The 18,590-nt window shown below is 40.6% G+C and overlaps 1 protein-coding gene across 1 annotated transcript in view; it reads right to left on the bottom strand.

Moving 5' to 3' along the window:
• The window catches only part of adgra1a (adhesion G protein-coupled receptor A1a), a 30,816-nt gene extending 18,183 nt beyond the window's left edge, over positions 1-12,633 (bottom strand). Inside the window, exons 1-2 of the mRNA XM_082545364.1 lie at positions 12,020-12,633; positions 11,369-11,607 (exon numbers count right to left, since the gene is read on the bottom strand). Of these exons, the coding sequence (XP_082401490.1) occupies positions 11,369-11,371 (3 nt within the window). The 5' untranslated portion in view covers positions 11,372-11,607; positions 12,020-12,633. The remainder of the gene's footprint in view (positions 1-11,368; positions 11,608-12,019) is intronic.
• Between the last annotated feature and the right edge of the window lie 5,957 nt (positions 12,634-18,590).

Here is an 18,590-nt window from a genome sequence, read left to right as displayed (position 1 = left end):
AAAAATCTGGAGAAACAGTTTAGATGCAGTTACAGATGGACCTCTGACATTAGTTACCCAGATAGCAACACTTTCCCTCAACTCTGTTTTTTATTAAATAAAAAAACTGTTTCCTACTGCTCATTTCATTTTTTCTACAATTCCAGTAATCATAATAATAAAGAAATAAAAAATAATGAGAAATAATGAAAAATTCCATAATTTCTGCCATTATTGGTTAAAAATGTTTACGTATATAATGTTCCCATTGTACGTGTTACACACTGAAGGACGACAGGGTTCATTCAGGTGCACATGAAGATTTATTGCGCTGAAACACAGCAAAACAATTCAGTGTTACTGGCGGCTTCCATTGTAATAACTGGCCTGCGTTACTTTTGTGGCATTACGTGTAATGGCCACGTATTAATCAGCCCTTAACACACAGAGAAAATGACCAGTAACAATAGACAACATAACATGTACTGGCTGGTCTATCTCCTATAACTTTAACTGAAACCAGCTAATAGTTTCCTTTCACCTTACTGATGGGACAACACGGTTACAGAGATTAATGCAGGAGGCTAACATGACTTAGCTAACGCACAAATGTTACTAGCCTTACCCACAGATAACGTGAAACAACTCCCTTATTCGCTCACATTAAACACCATATAAACAAGAATTACACTCCAAACATGTTAAATAAGCATCAACTTTACATAAATGTATGTAGTTCTCGTATATTGCTCTCACCTGAAACACAGCAAAACAATTCAGTGTTACTGGCGGCTTCCATTGTAATAACTGGCCTGCGTTACTTTTGTGAAGGATTATTTTGCCAGTTACCCGTTTGGCTGAGCCGCCACTGCCACCTACTGGCGAAACTAAATATCGCCCTAACATCACATCAGGTGGGAGCAAATGAGCTTTTCGCTCTGTGTTATGATGCAAACTATTGTCACAACAAATAGCAAAAAATGATGATGGGGGGTGGGCACGAACACATAAGGAACACATCTGAGACTTGTTCTTAATGCGCAAAATACTCAGGGCACCACATACGCATTTATAATTATATTTAATATTAGCTTTCAATGGTAGATAATGGCTTCCTGACAACCACAGGAAAAGGTGAATATATTACAAATGTCTCAACTTTCAGAGATTTTGGATACTTCAGTACAGTTTTGGATCTGGATATGATCCGGTCTGAATCTGTATCTTGCTGTGCAAGTGGCCAACGACACAGTTTGCTGATTACAGAGCCTATAGATCAACCTTCACACTTTACACATCTTCAACCTACACAAAGCAAAGTAATGTCACTTGGTGTTCGCTCGCTCTGCGGTAGAGTATCACTTCCTGTTCCTGCTCAAACACAGTGGTGTTTCTGAGTAGCTTATTTGCTTAGCAATTTAATTAACAACTTTTAAATACATTCTTCTTTCATAGTATAATCTTCACGTGCTTCATCCGAAGCACACTTTCTGTGTACTCACTACCTAATTTATAGCCAAAGTATTCACTCACTGTCTCTGTACTGTTTCGCTAGCTTAGCTTATCTCGTAGCCGACTCGTTAGCACCATGGCTACACCTGTCCCTCCTGCACTTTCTTGCTCATTGTGTCAGATGTTTAGTTACTCCTCGGCCTCCTTTAGCAGTAATGATATCTGTAACAAATGTAGCATATTTACAGCGCTGGAGGCCAGGATTACTGAATTGGAGACTCGGCTTCGCACCCTTCGTTCACCCGTAGCTAGCCAGGCCCCTGTAGCTGGTGCAGCCGAAGATAGCGTAGGCCTCGCTAGCTGTTCCCCGGCAGACCCCAAGCAGCTGGGGAAAGAGGGCGGCTGGGTCACGGTGAGGAGGAAGCATAGTCCTAAACAGAAGCCCCAGGTACACCACCAACCCGTTCATGTGTCTAACCGTTTTTCCCCACTCGGCGACACACCCGCCGGGGGTCAAACTCTGGTAATTGGTGATTCTGTTCTCAGACATGTGAAGCTAGAGACACCGGCAACCATAGTCAATTGTCTTCCAGGGGCCAGAGCAGGCGACATTGAAGGAAATTTAAAACTGCTGGCTAAGGGTAAACGTAAATTCAGTAAGATCATAATTCACGTCGGCAGTAATGACACCCGGTTACGCCAATCGGAGGTCACTAAAATCAATATTGAATCGGTGTGCAACTTTGCCAAAACAATGTCGGACTCTGTAGTTTTCTCTGGTCCCCTCCCCAATCAGACCAGGAGTGACATGTTTAGCCGCATGTTCTCCTTAAATTGCTGGCTGTCTGAGTGGTGTCCCAGAAACGATGTGGGCTTCATAGATAATTGGCAAACCTTCTGGAGGAAACCTGGTCTTGTTAGGAGAGACGGCATCCATCCCACTTTGGATGGAGCAGCTCTCATTTCTAGAAATATGGACAAATTTATTAAACCCCCCAAAATATGACTATCCAGAGTTGGGACCAGGAAGCAGAGTTGCAGTCTTACACGCCTCTCTGCAGCTTCTCTCCTCCTGCTACCCCCCCAAAAACCCATCTCCATAGAGACTGTGTCAGCTTCCAAAAAGACAAATAACAAACTAAAAACCAGCAACAAACAACTTAAACATAAACAATTACAAAGAAAGAACAATACAGTATCCACATCTGAACCAAAGAGTAACACAGTGAAATGTGGATTATTAAATATTAGGTCTCTCTCCTCCAAGTCTCTGTTAGTACATGACTTAATAATTGATCAACAAATTGATTTACTCTGCCTTACAGAAACCTGGTTGCAGCAGGATGATTATGTTAGTTTAAATGAATCAACACCCCCGAGTCATTCTAGCTACCAGAAATCTTGAAGCACAGGCCAAGGGGGAGGTGTGGCAGCAATTTTTCACACCAGCCTATTAATTAATGAAAGACCAAGACAGACTTTTAATTCATTTGAAAGCCTGATGCTTAGCCTCGTCCACCCCAGCTGTAAAACTCAGAAACCAGTCTTACTTGTTATCATCTATCGTCCACCTGGGCCTTACACAGAGTTTCTGTCTGATTTCTCAGACTTTTTATCTGATTTAGTTCTCAGCTCAGATAAAATAATTATTGTGGGTGATTTTAACATCCATGTAGACGCTAAAAATGACAGCCTCAACATGGCATTTAATCTGTTATTAGACTCAATTGGTTTCTCTCAAAATGTAAAAGAACCCACCCACCACTTTAATCACACTCTAGATCTTGTTTTAACATATGGCATAGAAACTGAACATTTAACAGTGTTTCCTGAAAACCCTCTCCTGTCTGATCATTTCCTGATAACATTTACATTTACAATAATTGATTACACAGTGGTGGAGAGTAGACTTTATCAAAGTAGATGTCTTTCTGAAAGCGCTGTAACTAAGTTTAAGAATATAATCCACCCACTGTTATCATCTTCAATGCCCTGTACCAACATAGAGCAGAGCAGGTATCTGAACGCTACCCCAACAGAAGTCGATTATCTTGTTAATAATTTCACCTCCTCACTACGTACGACTCTGGATACTGTAGCTCCTGTGAAAACTAAGGTCTCTAATCAGAAGTACCTGACTCCGTGGTATAATTCTCAAACACGTACCCTAAAGCAGATGACTCGTAAGCTGGAGAGGAAATGGCGTGTCACAAATTTAGAGGATCATCATTTAGCCTGGAGAAATAGTTTGCTGCTTTATAAGAAAGCCCTCCGCAAAGCCAGAACATCTTACTATTCATCACTGATTGAAGAAAATAAGAACAACCCCAGGTTTCTCTTCAGCACTGTAGCCAGGCTGACAAACAGTCAGAGCTCTTTTGAGCCAACAATCCCTTTAACGTTAACTAGTAATGACTTCATGAACTTCTTCACAAATAAAATTTTAATCATTAGAGAAAAAATTACCAATAATCATCCCACAGATGTAATATTATCTACAGCTACTCTTAGTACCATTCATGTTAAGTTAGCCTCTTTTTCTCCAATTGATCTTTCTGAGTTAACTTCAATAATTACTTCCTCCAAGCCATCAACATGTCTTTTAGACCCCATTCCTACAAAACTGCTCAAAGAAGTCCTGCCATTAATTAATTCTTCGATCTTAAATATGATCAACCTATCTCTAATGATCGGCTATGTACCACAGGCCTTCAAGCTGGCTGTAGTTAAACCTTTACTCAAAAAGCATCTCTAGACCCAGCAGTCTTAGCTAATTATAGGCCAATCTCCAACCTTCCTTTCATATCAAAAATCCTTGAAAGAGTAGTTGTCAAACAGCTAACAGATCATCTGCAGAGGAATGGTTTATTTGAAGAGTTTCAGTCAGGTTTCAGAGCTCATCACAGCACAGAAACAGCTTTAGTGAAGGTTACAAATGATCTTCTTATGGCCTCTGACAGTGGACTCATCTCTGTGCTTGTCCTGCTAGACCTCAGTGCAGCATTCGATACTGTCGACCATAATATCCTATTAGAGCGATTAGAACATGCTGTAGGTATTACAGGTACTGTGCTGCAGTGGTTTGTATCATATCTATCTAATAGACTCCAGTTTGTTCATGTAAATGGAGAGTCCTCTTCACACACTGAGGTTAATTATGGAGTTCCACAGGGTTCAGTGCTAGGACCAATTCTGTTTACATTATACATGCTTCCCTTAGGCAGCATCATTAGAAGACATAGCATACATTTTCACTGCTTTGCAGATGACACCCAGCTCTATCTGTCCATGAAGCCAGATAACACACACCAATTAGTTAAACTGCAGGAATGTCTTAAAGACATAAAGACCTGGATGGCCGCTAACTTTCTGCTTCTTAATTCAGATAAAACTGAGGTTATTGTACTCGGCCCTGAAAAGCCTAGAAATATGGTATCTAACCAGATTCCTACTCTGGATGGCATTACATTGGCCTCCAGTAACGCTGTGAGGAACCTTGGAGTCATTTTTGACCAGGACATGTCCTTCAATGCACATATTAAACAAATATGTAAGACTGCGTTCTTCCATTTGCGCAACATCTCTAAAATTAGAAATATCCTGTCTCAGAGTGACGCTGAAAAACTAGTTCATGCATTTATTACTTCCAGGCTGGACTACTGTAATTCATTATTATCAGGATGTCCTAAAAACTCACTGAAAAGCCTTCAGCTAATCCAAAATGCTGCAGCAAGAGTCCTGACAGGGACTAGAAAGAGAGAGCAGATTTCTCCTGTATTGGTTTCCCTTCATTGGCTTCCTGTTAAATCCAGAATTCAAAATCCTGCTCCTCACATACAAGGTCTTAAATAATCAGGCCACATCTTATCGTAATGAACTTGTAGTACCATATCACCCTATTAGAGCACTTCGCTCTTGCTCTGCAGGCCTACTTGTTGTTCCTAGAGTATTTAAAAGTAGAATGGGAGGCAGAGCCTTCAGTTTTCAGGCCCCTCTTCTGTGGAACCAGCTTCCAGTTTGGATTCGGGAGACAGACACTATCTCTACTTTCAAGATTAGGCTTCAAACTTTCCTTTTTGCTAAAGCATATAGTTAGGGCTGGACCAGGTGACCCTGAATCCTCCCTTAGTTATGCTGCAATAGACATAGGCTGCCGGGGGATTCCCATGATGCATTGAGTTTTTCCTTTCCAGTCACCTTTCTCACTCACTATGTATTAACAGACCTCTCTGCATTGAATCATATCTGTTATTAACCTCTGTCTCTCTTCCACAGCATGTCTTTATCCTGTCTTCCTTCTCTCACCCCAACCGGTCGCAGCAGATGGCCCCGCCCCTCCCTGAGCCTGGTTCTGCCGGAGGTTTCTTCCTGTTAAAAGGGAGTTTTTCCTTCCCACTGTTGCCAAAGTGCTTGCTCATAGGGGGTCATATGATTGTTGGGTTTTTCTCTGTATCTATGAAGCGCCTTGAGGCGACTTATGTTGTGATTTGGCGCTATATAAATAAAATTGAATTGAATTGAATTGAATTGTAAATCGAGGATTTGAGTTTTTGCAAAAATGTAAACTGTTGGGAATAAATATAATATTAATATAATATAATATATTTTATGCCATCCAGAGAGCACATATACATCCAGAGAGTACATTTAACAAACAAGGTCTATAATTCTCTGCTGTGTCTGTCTGTGTGTAGTGAGAGAGTGGAGTTTCTTGCACGTGACTGCATGCCTCAGGATGTTTATGGCTGCTTAAGGCCTGGACTGTGCCTCACACAGCCTGGTGAGAGATATGAGGAGCAGTGGTACAGAGTGAAAAAGATAAACTAACTGTGTAGTGTTTAATTCGGGGCACTGCATTTTCTATGATTGAGATTTAATTCCTGGAGGAACAAAAGAAGGTGCATTTCCCCTTGATAGGTCTAGTGACAGCAGGTGGAAAGACCTGGGCAGATTTGTGGACGATTGTAACAGAGCTCGCAATTGGAGAGTCACGGAGTGACACTTAAGTCTGAGTTCAGACCAAGAAAGTATCAGAAACTAATTAATAACTAATTAAAGCCAGGAGCAGTGAATGCAACTCTGCATGCTACGGCACCTGAGGTTCTAATTCCCAAACAATATTGTTTCATGAGGAACTCCTGTGAGTTATCTGTTGATTTTTCTTAACAGTAGGTTGATTTTATCAGTGAGGTTTGGGTTGTTTTCTTCCTCTATGAGAGAGAGAGAGACGGTTTTATGCTTGGACTTGTCTGGAACTGGCCCTAGTATTTGTTATTTTATTATTATTTTATGGTTTACTTTTGTTTTTGCTTTTGTTACAGTGCACTGAGATAAGAAATCTGACAGGTGTGACCCACCGGTGTGCAAAGTGCTTTTCCATGATTATAATGGGCTTTGGAGAAATTCACTTATATGGGACACTGACCACATTAGATGGTAAGTCCTGAGTCTAAAAGGATTGCAGCGAGTCAATCCAGTCCAAAATGATAAAGAATTGTTTTCCTTTTAAAAATTATGACATCATCTTGCTGTTGATGGAGACTGGAATAGGTTGGTTGCACGTGAGACTCCACTATCAGCAATATCTGGTATGGATGTGTGTGAATGAATGCGTGTGACTGGACTGTGATGGAGTGACGATGTGGACTAAAGTTTTGACTGACTTGATACTGAGAGACTGCACCTACCGTAGGATTAGTAAATGCTGACAAACAATTCACCCAGCCGGTAAGAAAAGGGAGGATGCTTTGTTTTGTTTTGCAGGAGCAGGAGGATAAGAGGGACCAGAGGGGGAGACTGTAGCTTCACATGAGAGTGTGGAGCTGCAGACTTAACCCTTTGGCTGCCAATTTTGAGTTACTGATGTTTGCATTAGGAAAATTGTGTTTTATCGGCTGTGTTTTGATTACGGAATCACATTATTGTTGGGAATGCCAAATGCTACAGTGGAGAAAACCTTTGATATCACTTATGACTGGAATATGTTACTATTGACCATAGCGGGCCACTGTAAAAAGTCAATTAAATTTTATAGAGGAAAATAGCCAGAACCAAAACAATATTTATGAATAGCAAGGGGGAATGGTAGATTTGTCACATTCAAAATAGAGTTATGTAATAACAAACACTGGTCCACGTGACTGAGGTCTTTTCCTGTTAAAATAGTCAATTATTAAAAGTAGAATGCAACCGACAGGGGCATGTGCTAGGATGTGGTACTGCAAAAAGAACAGAAGCAAAATAAAGAAAAGCCATTGTGTTGAACTTTGTTAAATTCAAATTAAAGTGTGCCATTACACTCAGTGAATCAACATGAAATCAAAATATATGCAAAATTTGTATGAAGCACGTGACTAATAACTGTTTTGTCCTGAGCTTTTGTTTCCCATAGCACCCACGTGGCCACACCATCAGTTTTTCGCCGCCAAAGGAGGGTAATGTCAAATGGTCGAGGGAGGAATATCATCGAAAAGTGGGAAAGGTAAGCCCCGATGGGGTGATAACACCATAAATGTCACCTATGGTCAAACTCCTAAACTGTGACACCAAGCATGAAATTCTCCAAAATTTAGAGACAGAGAGGAGTTCTAGATAAACATAATTTAGCAAACCCCATAGGGATTGATGAGTTGAATCTATAATATTTTGAAATAACATGTGGACCGTGTTGATTATGCTTGCTTCCAATGTGAAGAGATTGGCATTCACCTTTATCTACTAAAACGCTGTCAAACCTAAAATGAGGACGTGGGCCCAGCGAGTGAATCTAACTTTAATGTCACAACTAACGCTAGAACAACCAATGACCTGGAGGATGTTTGGAGATGAGTGTGTTAACACTGAGATTTTCTCACAATATCTACAGAAAGACATTCACAGAACTGACAAACAACATTACAGTTCCTGCATGGTAGACGAGAAATCTAAAGTCCTCATAAAATCTGACACAAACACTGCAAAATCTCCAGTGTTAAATTGACACTAGAAAGTGTCTATATGTGTCCACTCTTTTGAGTGTTAAATTAATACTTTTGACAGTGTTATATTTCTAACAGTAACCTAGTCAATGTTAACGATTAACAATGACTAACACTGAGCAGTGCTGATTTTCTAACCCAACTGCAAATATGACCTGCAAAAAAATGCTAATCATGTCATAATCTCACTATGTGTACATGGAGGTCTTAGTTGAGCCATTAGCATGTTAGCATGCTGTTGGCAAGTTTAAACAATATTTTAGTCCAAAGAAGTTCTGTTTGATTGTCTTGTAATTGATGTGCAGTTTTCTGGGATCTGGACAGTGAATCTGGACAATAAGAAATGTGATGAGTGCAATCAGTCAAAATGATATCTGTATCATCGTTTAATCTGATTGATTAAAAAACGCATTTCGCATTTAGATTACTTCAGACCAACAAATATACTGGTGTTATTTAAACCAAGCTAAGATCACTTAGTCCTGGAGGAGCAAGGAATGTGGAGGAGGCTTTGAAAAAGTGACTCACAGACAGTAAGCGATGTGCATGTCCTGGGCAGGCTTAGCACACGTCTCTGTTAGGAGGAAAAACATGGCTCCAAACATTTAAACCATCTATGTTCTTTCACTGGAATACACTCCTGCATTTGTATAATTCAAACTGAAAAGTCCTTTAGAAACAGAAATCAAAAGCTAATTTGGCCCCATCTTCACGACAGTGTCAACTCGCTCTCTCTTTGCCTTCCAAACCTTTATATTTTTGAGACACTGTCATGATTCATCTTCTCATCTTTCTTCCTCTGTCTCTCGCTCTCTCTCGCTCTCTCTCTCTCTCAGACAGCATGCTCTCTCATTACGCGCCACTGAACAACCCATCTATTAGACAGCGCATGACTGATAAAATCCTTTGCAGATCCCATAATATGAAAAAATGCACACACAGGCATGCACACACAGCAGCAGTAGAGCTCTGCATAACACTCCACTTGTCTCGGATGACCAACTAGACACTGTGCCATTACATAAGATATTGCAATTTAGCTTTTTTTTTTGCCTTTGTGCATGTAAAAACAAAATTTTTCAGGGTGTCAGAGTCAAGTGTTTTTTTTAGGAAAGATACAAAACATTCATCTGGATAAGATAACTAATGTTTTCTTATTACTTGGATTTTGCATACTGCTGTTCACATATGTAACATGTACAAGCTAAATCCAGCATTCATGACAGTTTGTCATTTGAGTGTATTAGACTAAGTTAGTGTTGGGGATTAATCAAACTTTGAGGGCATTAGCTTTTGTTTCCTCTCTGTCTCGTTGTTTCTGATTAGCCCCAGCTGTGTTTCCCTCCTGTTTCCTGTCCCTGTGTGTATTTAGTTCTTCTCCTCCGTGTGTTGTTGGCCCATCTGCCTGTCTTCTCTTGTGTTTCCAAGTTTCAGGGTTTCCAGTCTTTGTGTTTTCCTTGATATATCTGGTGTTTAGGTGTTTCTGCTTTTGTTTTGTTAGTTTAGTTTAGTTTACCTCAGTCTTCCCTTGCCTTTTGTTTATAGTTGTGTGTAGCCCTAAATAAAGGCTTGTTTTTTGTTAATATTCACATCCATCTCTCTCATCTCCACACACAGGTCATCTTTACCTCTGAGAATCTCTTCCCTGTCTAATATGTGTTTCTTAACTTAACCATGTTACTGACCTGCTCCAATTCATCTATTTAGTTGCAGAATTTTCCACAATATTTCTTTTTTAGTATAGCTTATTTTTCCAGCCTCTTTTTGCAACAATCTGTGAATAGACTTAAGTTCACACAGTCAGTTACAGAGTAACAGACTGGGTGAACCTAACAGACTCTGTGATACCAAAACCTAGAGTTTTTCTCTGACCTCCCACCCTCCATCCCTCCCTCCTGCTACACCTGAACCTTTGACTGACACTTGGATTCATTTCCTCATTCATAAAGCCCCCAATTTCAATTACTTTTATATTTTGCGTACTTGACGTGAACATTTTTACAGTCACCAGTGTAAAAGGACTGCAGACAGCAATAACATCACAGATTTATAATCAGCTCTGAATTACATTTATAGTCCACGCATTGACATTGTGGACAACAGCACTGCCAGTGCAAACATTTACTGTATGTTACACACTGATCAATGATCAGTCATTTGTCGAAAAAGGTGTGTCACAGTTGGAGCTGGGGGTTGATGTGACTATTTGAGTGAAGACGAGGGTGAAATAACTTTAGAACTCTGACATTGAACTAAATGTGTTTTAAATGATGTTTTAAATGCAGCCTGCAGACAGTCAGTTTCTGAACATTTTATGTTAAAATGTGTTCACAGATTGAGGTTCAGTCACTTAATGTCAAACAACATTCTGAAAGATAACATGTTGGAAATTCAGAGTGTGACTCTTGACATATTTTCCACTGAAAATCACCCAAATCAGTCTCAATGGGTCAACCCAGAAAATATGACAGGCCCTGTAACAGCTCAGTGTCCATACCCACTTGCATCCGGTTTCTGTTTCACGTTAGGGAATGGTAGGCAGAGTACCAAACTACTGTATGAGGCAGAGTCCCTTTTTGAAAACTTAAAAACATATTGTTTAGCCTTTTTAAAAAGTACAAGGAGATTCAGTGCATGCTTAGTTACATTCTTATTGTACTGTATAGTGTGTGATAGTTCTGTTAGTGATATAAAATGGAAATATGCATGTTCAAGATGATATTACATTAGTAAATTTACTTGCTTCATTTTTCAGTGTACTCATATTCAGTAAATAAAATAGCTTGTTTATTATTAATGCATTTAAAGGATTTTTTTCTGCATCTGACATAAACACATGATCTTGCTTAATCAGAGTATGTTTACACACTGATTAACCTATACAGTATACAGTGTACGTGTTGCACGTGCTTTGTGGTAACCTGAACCTGAAAAAAATACAAACAAAAAAACAAACTTACCATTGGCTACGTTGGTGCGTTAAATTGCGAAGATCTGGTCTCATCTTCCCGCTATCCTGCTCCCTCCATATCCATGTAGAAGATCGATGTGCAAACAGTGAGGTGAGTTTGCTGTAATCCAGGTGTAGTTAAGGGTGTTACGATTACTGGAATTTCTCAAGCCGGCTCCTCCTTCAGCTCGGCGGACGCTCCTGGCACAGCGCTGCCCTGCAGCGGCATCGTTCACGTCAAGATTCCATCTGCGAGGCGGAGCAGATCAGAGACAAGATTCATCTGCCTTTACATCTTTTTGTAACCACGAATGTTGGCGGTGAGATATAAGACGATCATGAAAACAGTTGTTTAAAAAAAATGTAATGATTATTTAAATAAATAATGATGAATCTTAAAGCAGCAATGGCACTGGCGGCACATATTATAAAGAGGCACCAATACAGCGTCCTAATGTTTTCTTCTGCCTAAAAACGTGGCGATTACAATGACGGGACTGTACGTGTTTGCGTGCATGTGTGCTCATGCTGTGATTATTCATACACAATTTATTTGTTGCCACAGCCGAAGCCTTCCATGCGCAAAATAAACAAAAACAAAAAACAGATAAGATGTAATATTTGAGGTGGTTATTTGATGAAAAGAAAATACCGGGTTTACCTGCAGTATTATCTTCTCCGCTGAGCTGGGCAGAATCGAGACCCTCCACAATCCAGGTCAGTGAAGATAGCGGTTCGGCTCCATTCGCCTGCAACGATGCGCCGCATGTGACGTGGAGAGCCTAGGCGGGGAAGAGCCGGTGAAAAAACAAAAGTGCAGGCGGAGGAAGACGTTATGGTGTTATCATCCATAAACTCATAATCAACAGCTTCCGATACAGCTATGGTAACGTGGTGGCGGATGGGTGTCAGGTAGCCTTTATTGATATAACAAGAAACTATTGTACACGTACAACAAAACGTGACACCCCCCCCACCAATATTTAGAACAACGCAGGCACTGCCTCAGCTTCTGTTTTCGTGTTCCTCATAGTTTGCTTTGTTCTTTAGTCTTTCTCTCTGCACTGTCTGCTTGCTTTGGATGATTCCAAGTCTTTTAATTCATCTACACTCTTGGATGTGTTAAAACACTACATAGTGTGTTAAATTTTAACATGTGCTGCATCTGCTCAGGGACAATGCATGTTGTGTGCTCTTTTAACTTTCATCTCTTTTGTGGGATTAGATTAAATCAAATCAATTTATTTATATAGCACTTTTCACAGGATAAAACCACAAAGTGCTTCACAGTAATATAAAGCAGAAATACATAAAATACATTAATAATCAAACATACAGCACAAATCTAATTAAAAGCCAATCTAAATAAATGAGTCTTAAACTGCTTTTTAAAAGAATAAATACAGTCAAGGCAACGTAATGATGGAGGGAGAACATTCCACAACCTGGGGGCCACCGCTCTAGAAGATCTATCACCTCTAGTCTTAAAACGAGTTCGTGGGACTACCAACAGCCTTTGATTAGATGATCTCAGGCTGCGAGAGGGAGCGTAGGGTTCTAAAAGATCAGAAATGTAGTCAGGGGCATCACACTTCAAAGCTTTAAAAGTCAGTACCAAGATTTTAAAATGAATTCTAAAATGTACCGGAAGCCAGTGTAATGAACGTAACACTGGTGTAATGTGCTCTCTTTTTCGTGTCTTAGTTAAAAGCCTTTCAGCAGCAGCATTCTGGACTAACTGGAGACGGTCAATATTCCTGTTGCTCAAACACAGAAAAAGGCTGTTACAATAATCTAAGCGAGAAGAAATAAAAGCGTGAATAACCATTTCTAACTCAGATTTAGACAGTAAAGTTCGCAGTTGGAGATGTTTCTTAGCTGAAAAAGGCAATTCCTAATCAACTGGCGAGAGTGTTGTTCTAGGGACATGGCAGAATCAAACATCACACCAAGGTACCTGAGGCTCAGGTGAACAGATGAGCCAAGAGAACCAAGATGCTGTTTGATTAGAAATATCTGGTTGTCGGGGGCAATAATTAATGTTTCTGACTTCTCAGAGTTCAACTGTAAGTAGTTGTCAACAAGCCACTGTTCAATGGAAGCTAAACATTTAATTAAAGAGGACAGTTTATGGACTTCCATCGGCTGATAAGACACCTCAGGGAACTGAATAATTATAAGTCCTAGAGGTAACATGTACAAAAGAAAAAGAACAGGACCCAGAACTGAGCCCTGTGGTACCCCACATGTCAGATCCTTAGACAAAAACACTAAAAGATCTGTTGGAGAGGTACGACCGAAACCACTCCAGAGCCAGACCGGACACACCGACTATGTCCCGGAGCCTGTTAATCAGGATGGTATGGTTAATGGTGTCAAAGGCAGATGTCAAGTCCAACAAAACCATGACTGAGGATGCTCCTGAGTCAGCTGACATCATAATGTCACTAGAGACTTTAAGTAATGCGGTTTCTGTTGAGTGACTTTTACGGAAACCTGACTGAAATTTGTCATACATATCATGTTTTTCTAAAAAAGTGGTAAGTTGATCTGCAACTACTTTTTCCAGAATTTTCGATAATAATGGAAGCTTAGAGATAGGCCTATAATTCTTAAGCTGAGTTGGATCCAAACGGCTCTTTTTTAACACACAAAGATGTGTTATTTTGATGCAAAGAGCTGATAAAATGTGTTTTAGTGTTGTTCAAACATGTAAATTTCAGTGTGTGAAAAAGGAGAAAACGTGTACATTTTTCAGTGTTAAAGTATTAAAATACATGTTATCAATTACTTAATAAACAACACTTTTAATGATCTTCTGAAATTAATATGTATAGAATATTAATTTTCAATGTCATCCAAGTCTGAATCACTAACTTCACATGCAGAGGTGGGAAGTATAATTTTCAGGTATCTCTATTTTATGTAAGGAGTTTTTTCTGATCACTTTTTACTTTTACTCCCTACTTTTATAAACAAACATCTGTACTTTCTACTCAACTTCAATTTTCAAAACAGGTTCATATTTTCATTTCATTTGTTTAGGCTAAAATCGGTTTGATGTTTTCTATCCCTCCTTCCGCAAAGTGCAGAAGCAAGTTTGGCACTGGGATTCCAGGTTCTTCTCTATCCATCATTCGCAATATGCAGCAAGCTTCCTACCACAGAGTTGCCAGTTTGTCTGCCAGAAGGGTTTATTACTACAAAGCAGTAATGAGCCCTTCTGGCACCAGGATTCCAGGTTCTCTTCCCTCTATCCCTCTTTCACAAAACGCAGCAGCATGCTTTTATTGGCACAGGGATGCCATGTTTTCTTCCCTATTCAATTCAATTTTATTTATATAGCGCCAAATTGCAACAACAGTTGCCTCAAGGCGCTTCATATTGTAAGTTAGACCCTACAATAATACATACAGAGAGAAAAAACCCTGTGAGCAAGCACTTTGGCGACAGCGGCAAAGAAAATCTTAGCCCACTGTTAGGGCCCACTCCGGTAGAACCAGGCTCAGGGAGGGGCGGGACCATCTGCTGTTGGGGAGAGCGAAGGAGGACAGGATAAAGACATGCTGTGGGAAGAGAGACAGAGATTAATAACAAGTATGGTTCAGCAGAGAGGTCTGTTAACACATGTTGAGTGAGAAAGGTGCCTGAAAAGGAAATAATAAATACCTCATGGGAATCTCCCAGCAGTCTACGTCTATTGCAGCATAACTAAGGGAGGATTCAGGGTCACCTGGTCCAGCCCTAACTATATGCTTTAGCAAAAAGGAAAGTTTGAAGCCTAATCTTGAAAGTAGAGATAGTGTCTGTCTCCTGAATCCAAACTGGAAGCTGGTTCCACAGAAGAGGGGCCTGAAAACTGAAGGCTCTGCCTCCCATTCTACTTTTAAATATTCTAGGAACAACAAGTAGGCCTGCAGAGCAAGAGCGAAGTGCTCTAATAGGGTGATATGGTACTACAAGGTCATTAAGATAAGATGGAGCCTGATTATTTAAGACCTTGTATGTGAGGAGCAGGATTTTGAATTCAATTAAAATAATGCTCTACACTCAATTTGTTTAAGGCAAAGGTTAAAAACTGGTTATGGACAAATCAAGTGTGTGATCATGTATGAGTTGTATAATTTTAATGTTTTATTTGGGAACAGAATGGTGTGTATGTGTAAGTTTGGTGATGGAGTTTTTATTATGAATGAATGATGAATTTTTATGAATTATTATGTCTATTTTTTATGCTTAAGGACAACAGATGCAAATTAGCCCTTGGCTATAATCTGGTATGTTTACATTCATGTAATTTTTTTTTACATTTATGTTCATTAACATGCACTGTCCTAAATAAATAAATAAATAAATAAATTCTGGATTTAACAGGAAGCCAAAACAGGAGAAATATGCTCTCTCTTTCTAGTCCCTGTCAGGACTCTTGCTGCAGCATTTTGGATTAGCTGAAGGCTTTTCAGTGAGTTTTTAGGACTTCCTGATAATAATGAATTACAGTCGTCCAGCCTGGAAGTAATAAATGCATGAACTAGTTTTTCTGCGTCACTCTGAGACAGGATATTTCTAACTTTAGAGATGTTGCACAAATGGAAGAAAGCAGTCTTACATATTTGTTTAATATGTGCATTGAAGGACATGTCCTGGTCAAAAATGACTCCAAGGTTCCTCACAGCGTTACTGGAGGCCAAGGTAATGCCATCCAGAGTAAGAATCTGCTTAGATACCATATTTCTAAGCTTTTCAGGGCCGAGTACAATAACCTCAGTTTGATCTGAATGAAGCAGAAAGTTAGCGGCCATCCAGGTCTTTATGTCTTTAAGACATTCCTGCAGTTTAACTAATTGGTGTGTGTTATCTGGCTTCATGGATAGAGTTGGGTGTCATCAGCATAGCAGTGAAAATGTATGCTATGCCTTCTGATGATACTGCCTAAGGGAAGCATGTATAATGTAAACAGAATTGGTCCTGTTGTTTCCGAGCTCATCCACTCCATGAGCTTGGAATCCTCAACCACCTTGTTGAGGCCATGGGGTACTTATCTTCGCTAGCCTGCCTACCTAGGGCATGCCTTCCTTGGAGATCTGCCAGACCCGGGAGCTCCTGCCAGTCCCTTCCGAGGCCTTTCCCAAACTGCAGCTCAATTCATGTTTAAGCTATTCACCTTCATCTACTAAAAAATGCTGTCAAACTTAAAATGAGGACGTGGGCCCAGCTAGGTTAGGGGAGATAAATGGATGGATGGTAATGGACTCATTCTTATATAGCGCCCTTTCTACTCTCCCAGAGTACTCAAAGCGCTCTATACAACATGCCATATTCACCCAATCACACCCATTCCCACCAGCACTGTCTTCTAAGTTTCTTAGTGCTTCCTAACTACCATTCATATGCCAATGAACACATCGGAGAGCAATTTGGTGTTAGTATCTTGCCAAGGGATACTTGGCATGCAGACTGGAGGAGCCAGGGATCAAACCACCAACCTTCTGATCAGTACATGACCTACTCTACCTCCTGAGCTACAGCCACCCCAAGACTATCCTGTCTGTACATGTGCCATTATGTTTTTCATATGGTGACACATGCTGCAAAACAACCTGAGGTAGACTAACTGTGTGATTTAAATGTTGCATGAAAAGTTTGCTGTGCTGTGATGGATTTAAAGCAAACGTCTTGTTGCATGCTCAATCATCCAGGTAAGTAAATCTCCAAACGTTGGTTCTGTTTATCTCGACGTAGCGTTTTCAGTGGGAGAAACATTTCATCACTCATCCAAGTGACTTCTTCAGTCTCAGCTGACTGCAGGTTTCCCCAATCTTATAAACGGTATATATATATAGTCATTTGCATAATGACTGAAACCAGCCCGCTGAAGGAACAAAGGGCTGAGAGGTCAGTTCCTTCATCATAATTGTGCAAATTCTCATGACCATTGATCAGCAACCACTGATCAAAGACCACTGATCAAAGACCACTGATCAATTGCCATGAGTCCCATTCACAGAGAGTTGGGGAATGGCTGCAATCACAGCATTGTAAGATGGTGAAATATCTACCCTTAGGCCCCTCCTCGATTCAGAGATGGTCTTTCCCTTTTCACGTAAATGGCCTCCTTGACTCCGCGCTCAAACCAGCGTTCCTCCCTGTCCAAGATGTTACATCCTCATCCTTGAAAGAGTGTCCACTGGCCTGTAGGTGTAAACAGACTGCAGAGTCCTGGCCTGACGAGGTAGCTCTTCTGTGTTGTGCCATCCGCTTCATCAGAGGTTGTTTGGTTTCCCCGATGTATAAATCCTGGCAATCCTCCTGGCACTTACCAGCGTACACTGTGTTACTCTGTTTGTGTCGGGGGACCCGATCCTTGGGGTGGACCAATTTTTGGCGCAGCGTGTTTTGGGGTTTAAAAGCAACAGAGATGCTGTGTTTTGAAAAAATGCGTCTCAACTGTTCCGATACTCCTGACACGTACAGGATCACTACAGGTTTTCGCTTAGTCAGCGGTTGTTCTTCTCTCCTGGATCGGCTGGAGCTTTCTTTTGGCCCCTTCCCAGCATTGACAAAAGTCCAGCTGGGATAACCACATTTACTCAGGGCCTTCTTGATGTGATGTTCTTCTGCCTCCCTGGCTGCTGTGTCAGTGGGGATGGTGTTTGCTCTGTGTCGTAGCGTCCTGATGACGCCCAGTTTAAGCTCCAGTGGATGATGAGAGTCAAACCTTAGATACTGATCCGTATGTGTAGGTTTACGGTACACATCAGCGTTTAGATGTCCTCCATTACTGATGGAAATCTCACAGTCTAAGAAGGCTAACCTGCCACTTTTTATATCCTCCTTGGTGAATTTGATGTGTCGATCCAACGAGTTAATGTGATCCATGAAATGTGGTACGTCCTGAGATTTGATTTTCACCCAGGTGTCATCCACATATCTGAACCAATGACTTGGTGGTGTTCCACGTTAGGATAGCAAAGCCCTCTTTTCCACTTCTTCCATGTACAAATTGGCCGCGATGGGTGAAACTGGGGAGCCCATGGCACACCCATGTTTCTGCCTGTAGAACTGACCCTTGTATGTGAAGTAGCCTGAATTTCCTGTCAGATGGCAGCAGCTTAAACATCCGGTGTCGTGGGTGTGGTTTAAATATGTTAAACCAGAGGATTCTAAGGCAAGTTCTGAAGCTGCTGCACTGCTGTTCTATTATTTTGTTGTACAGTATTACATAACTTCTA

The sequence above is a fragment of the Aulonocara stuartgranti genome (assembly GCF_965226115.1).
Source record: "Aulonocara stuartgranti genome assembly, chromosome: 8".
Classification (NCBI taxonomy): Eukaryota; Metazoa; Chordata; class Actinopteri; order Cichliformes; family Cichlidae; genus Aulonocara; species Aulonocara stuartgranti.
This window is presented reverse-complemented; position numbering and strand designations above follow the sequence as displayed.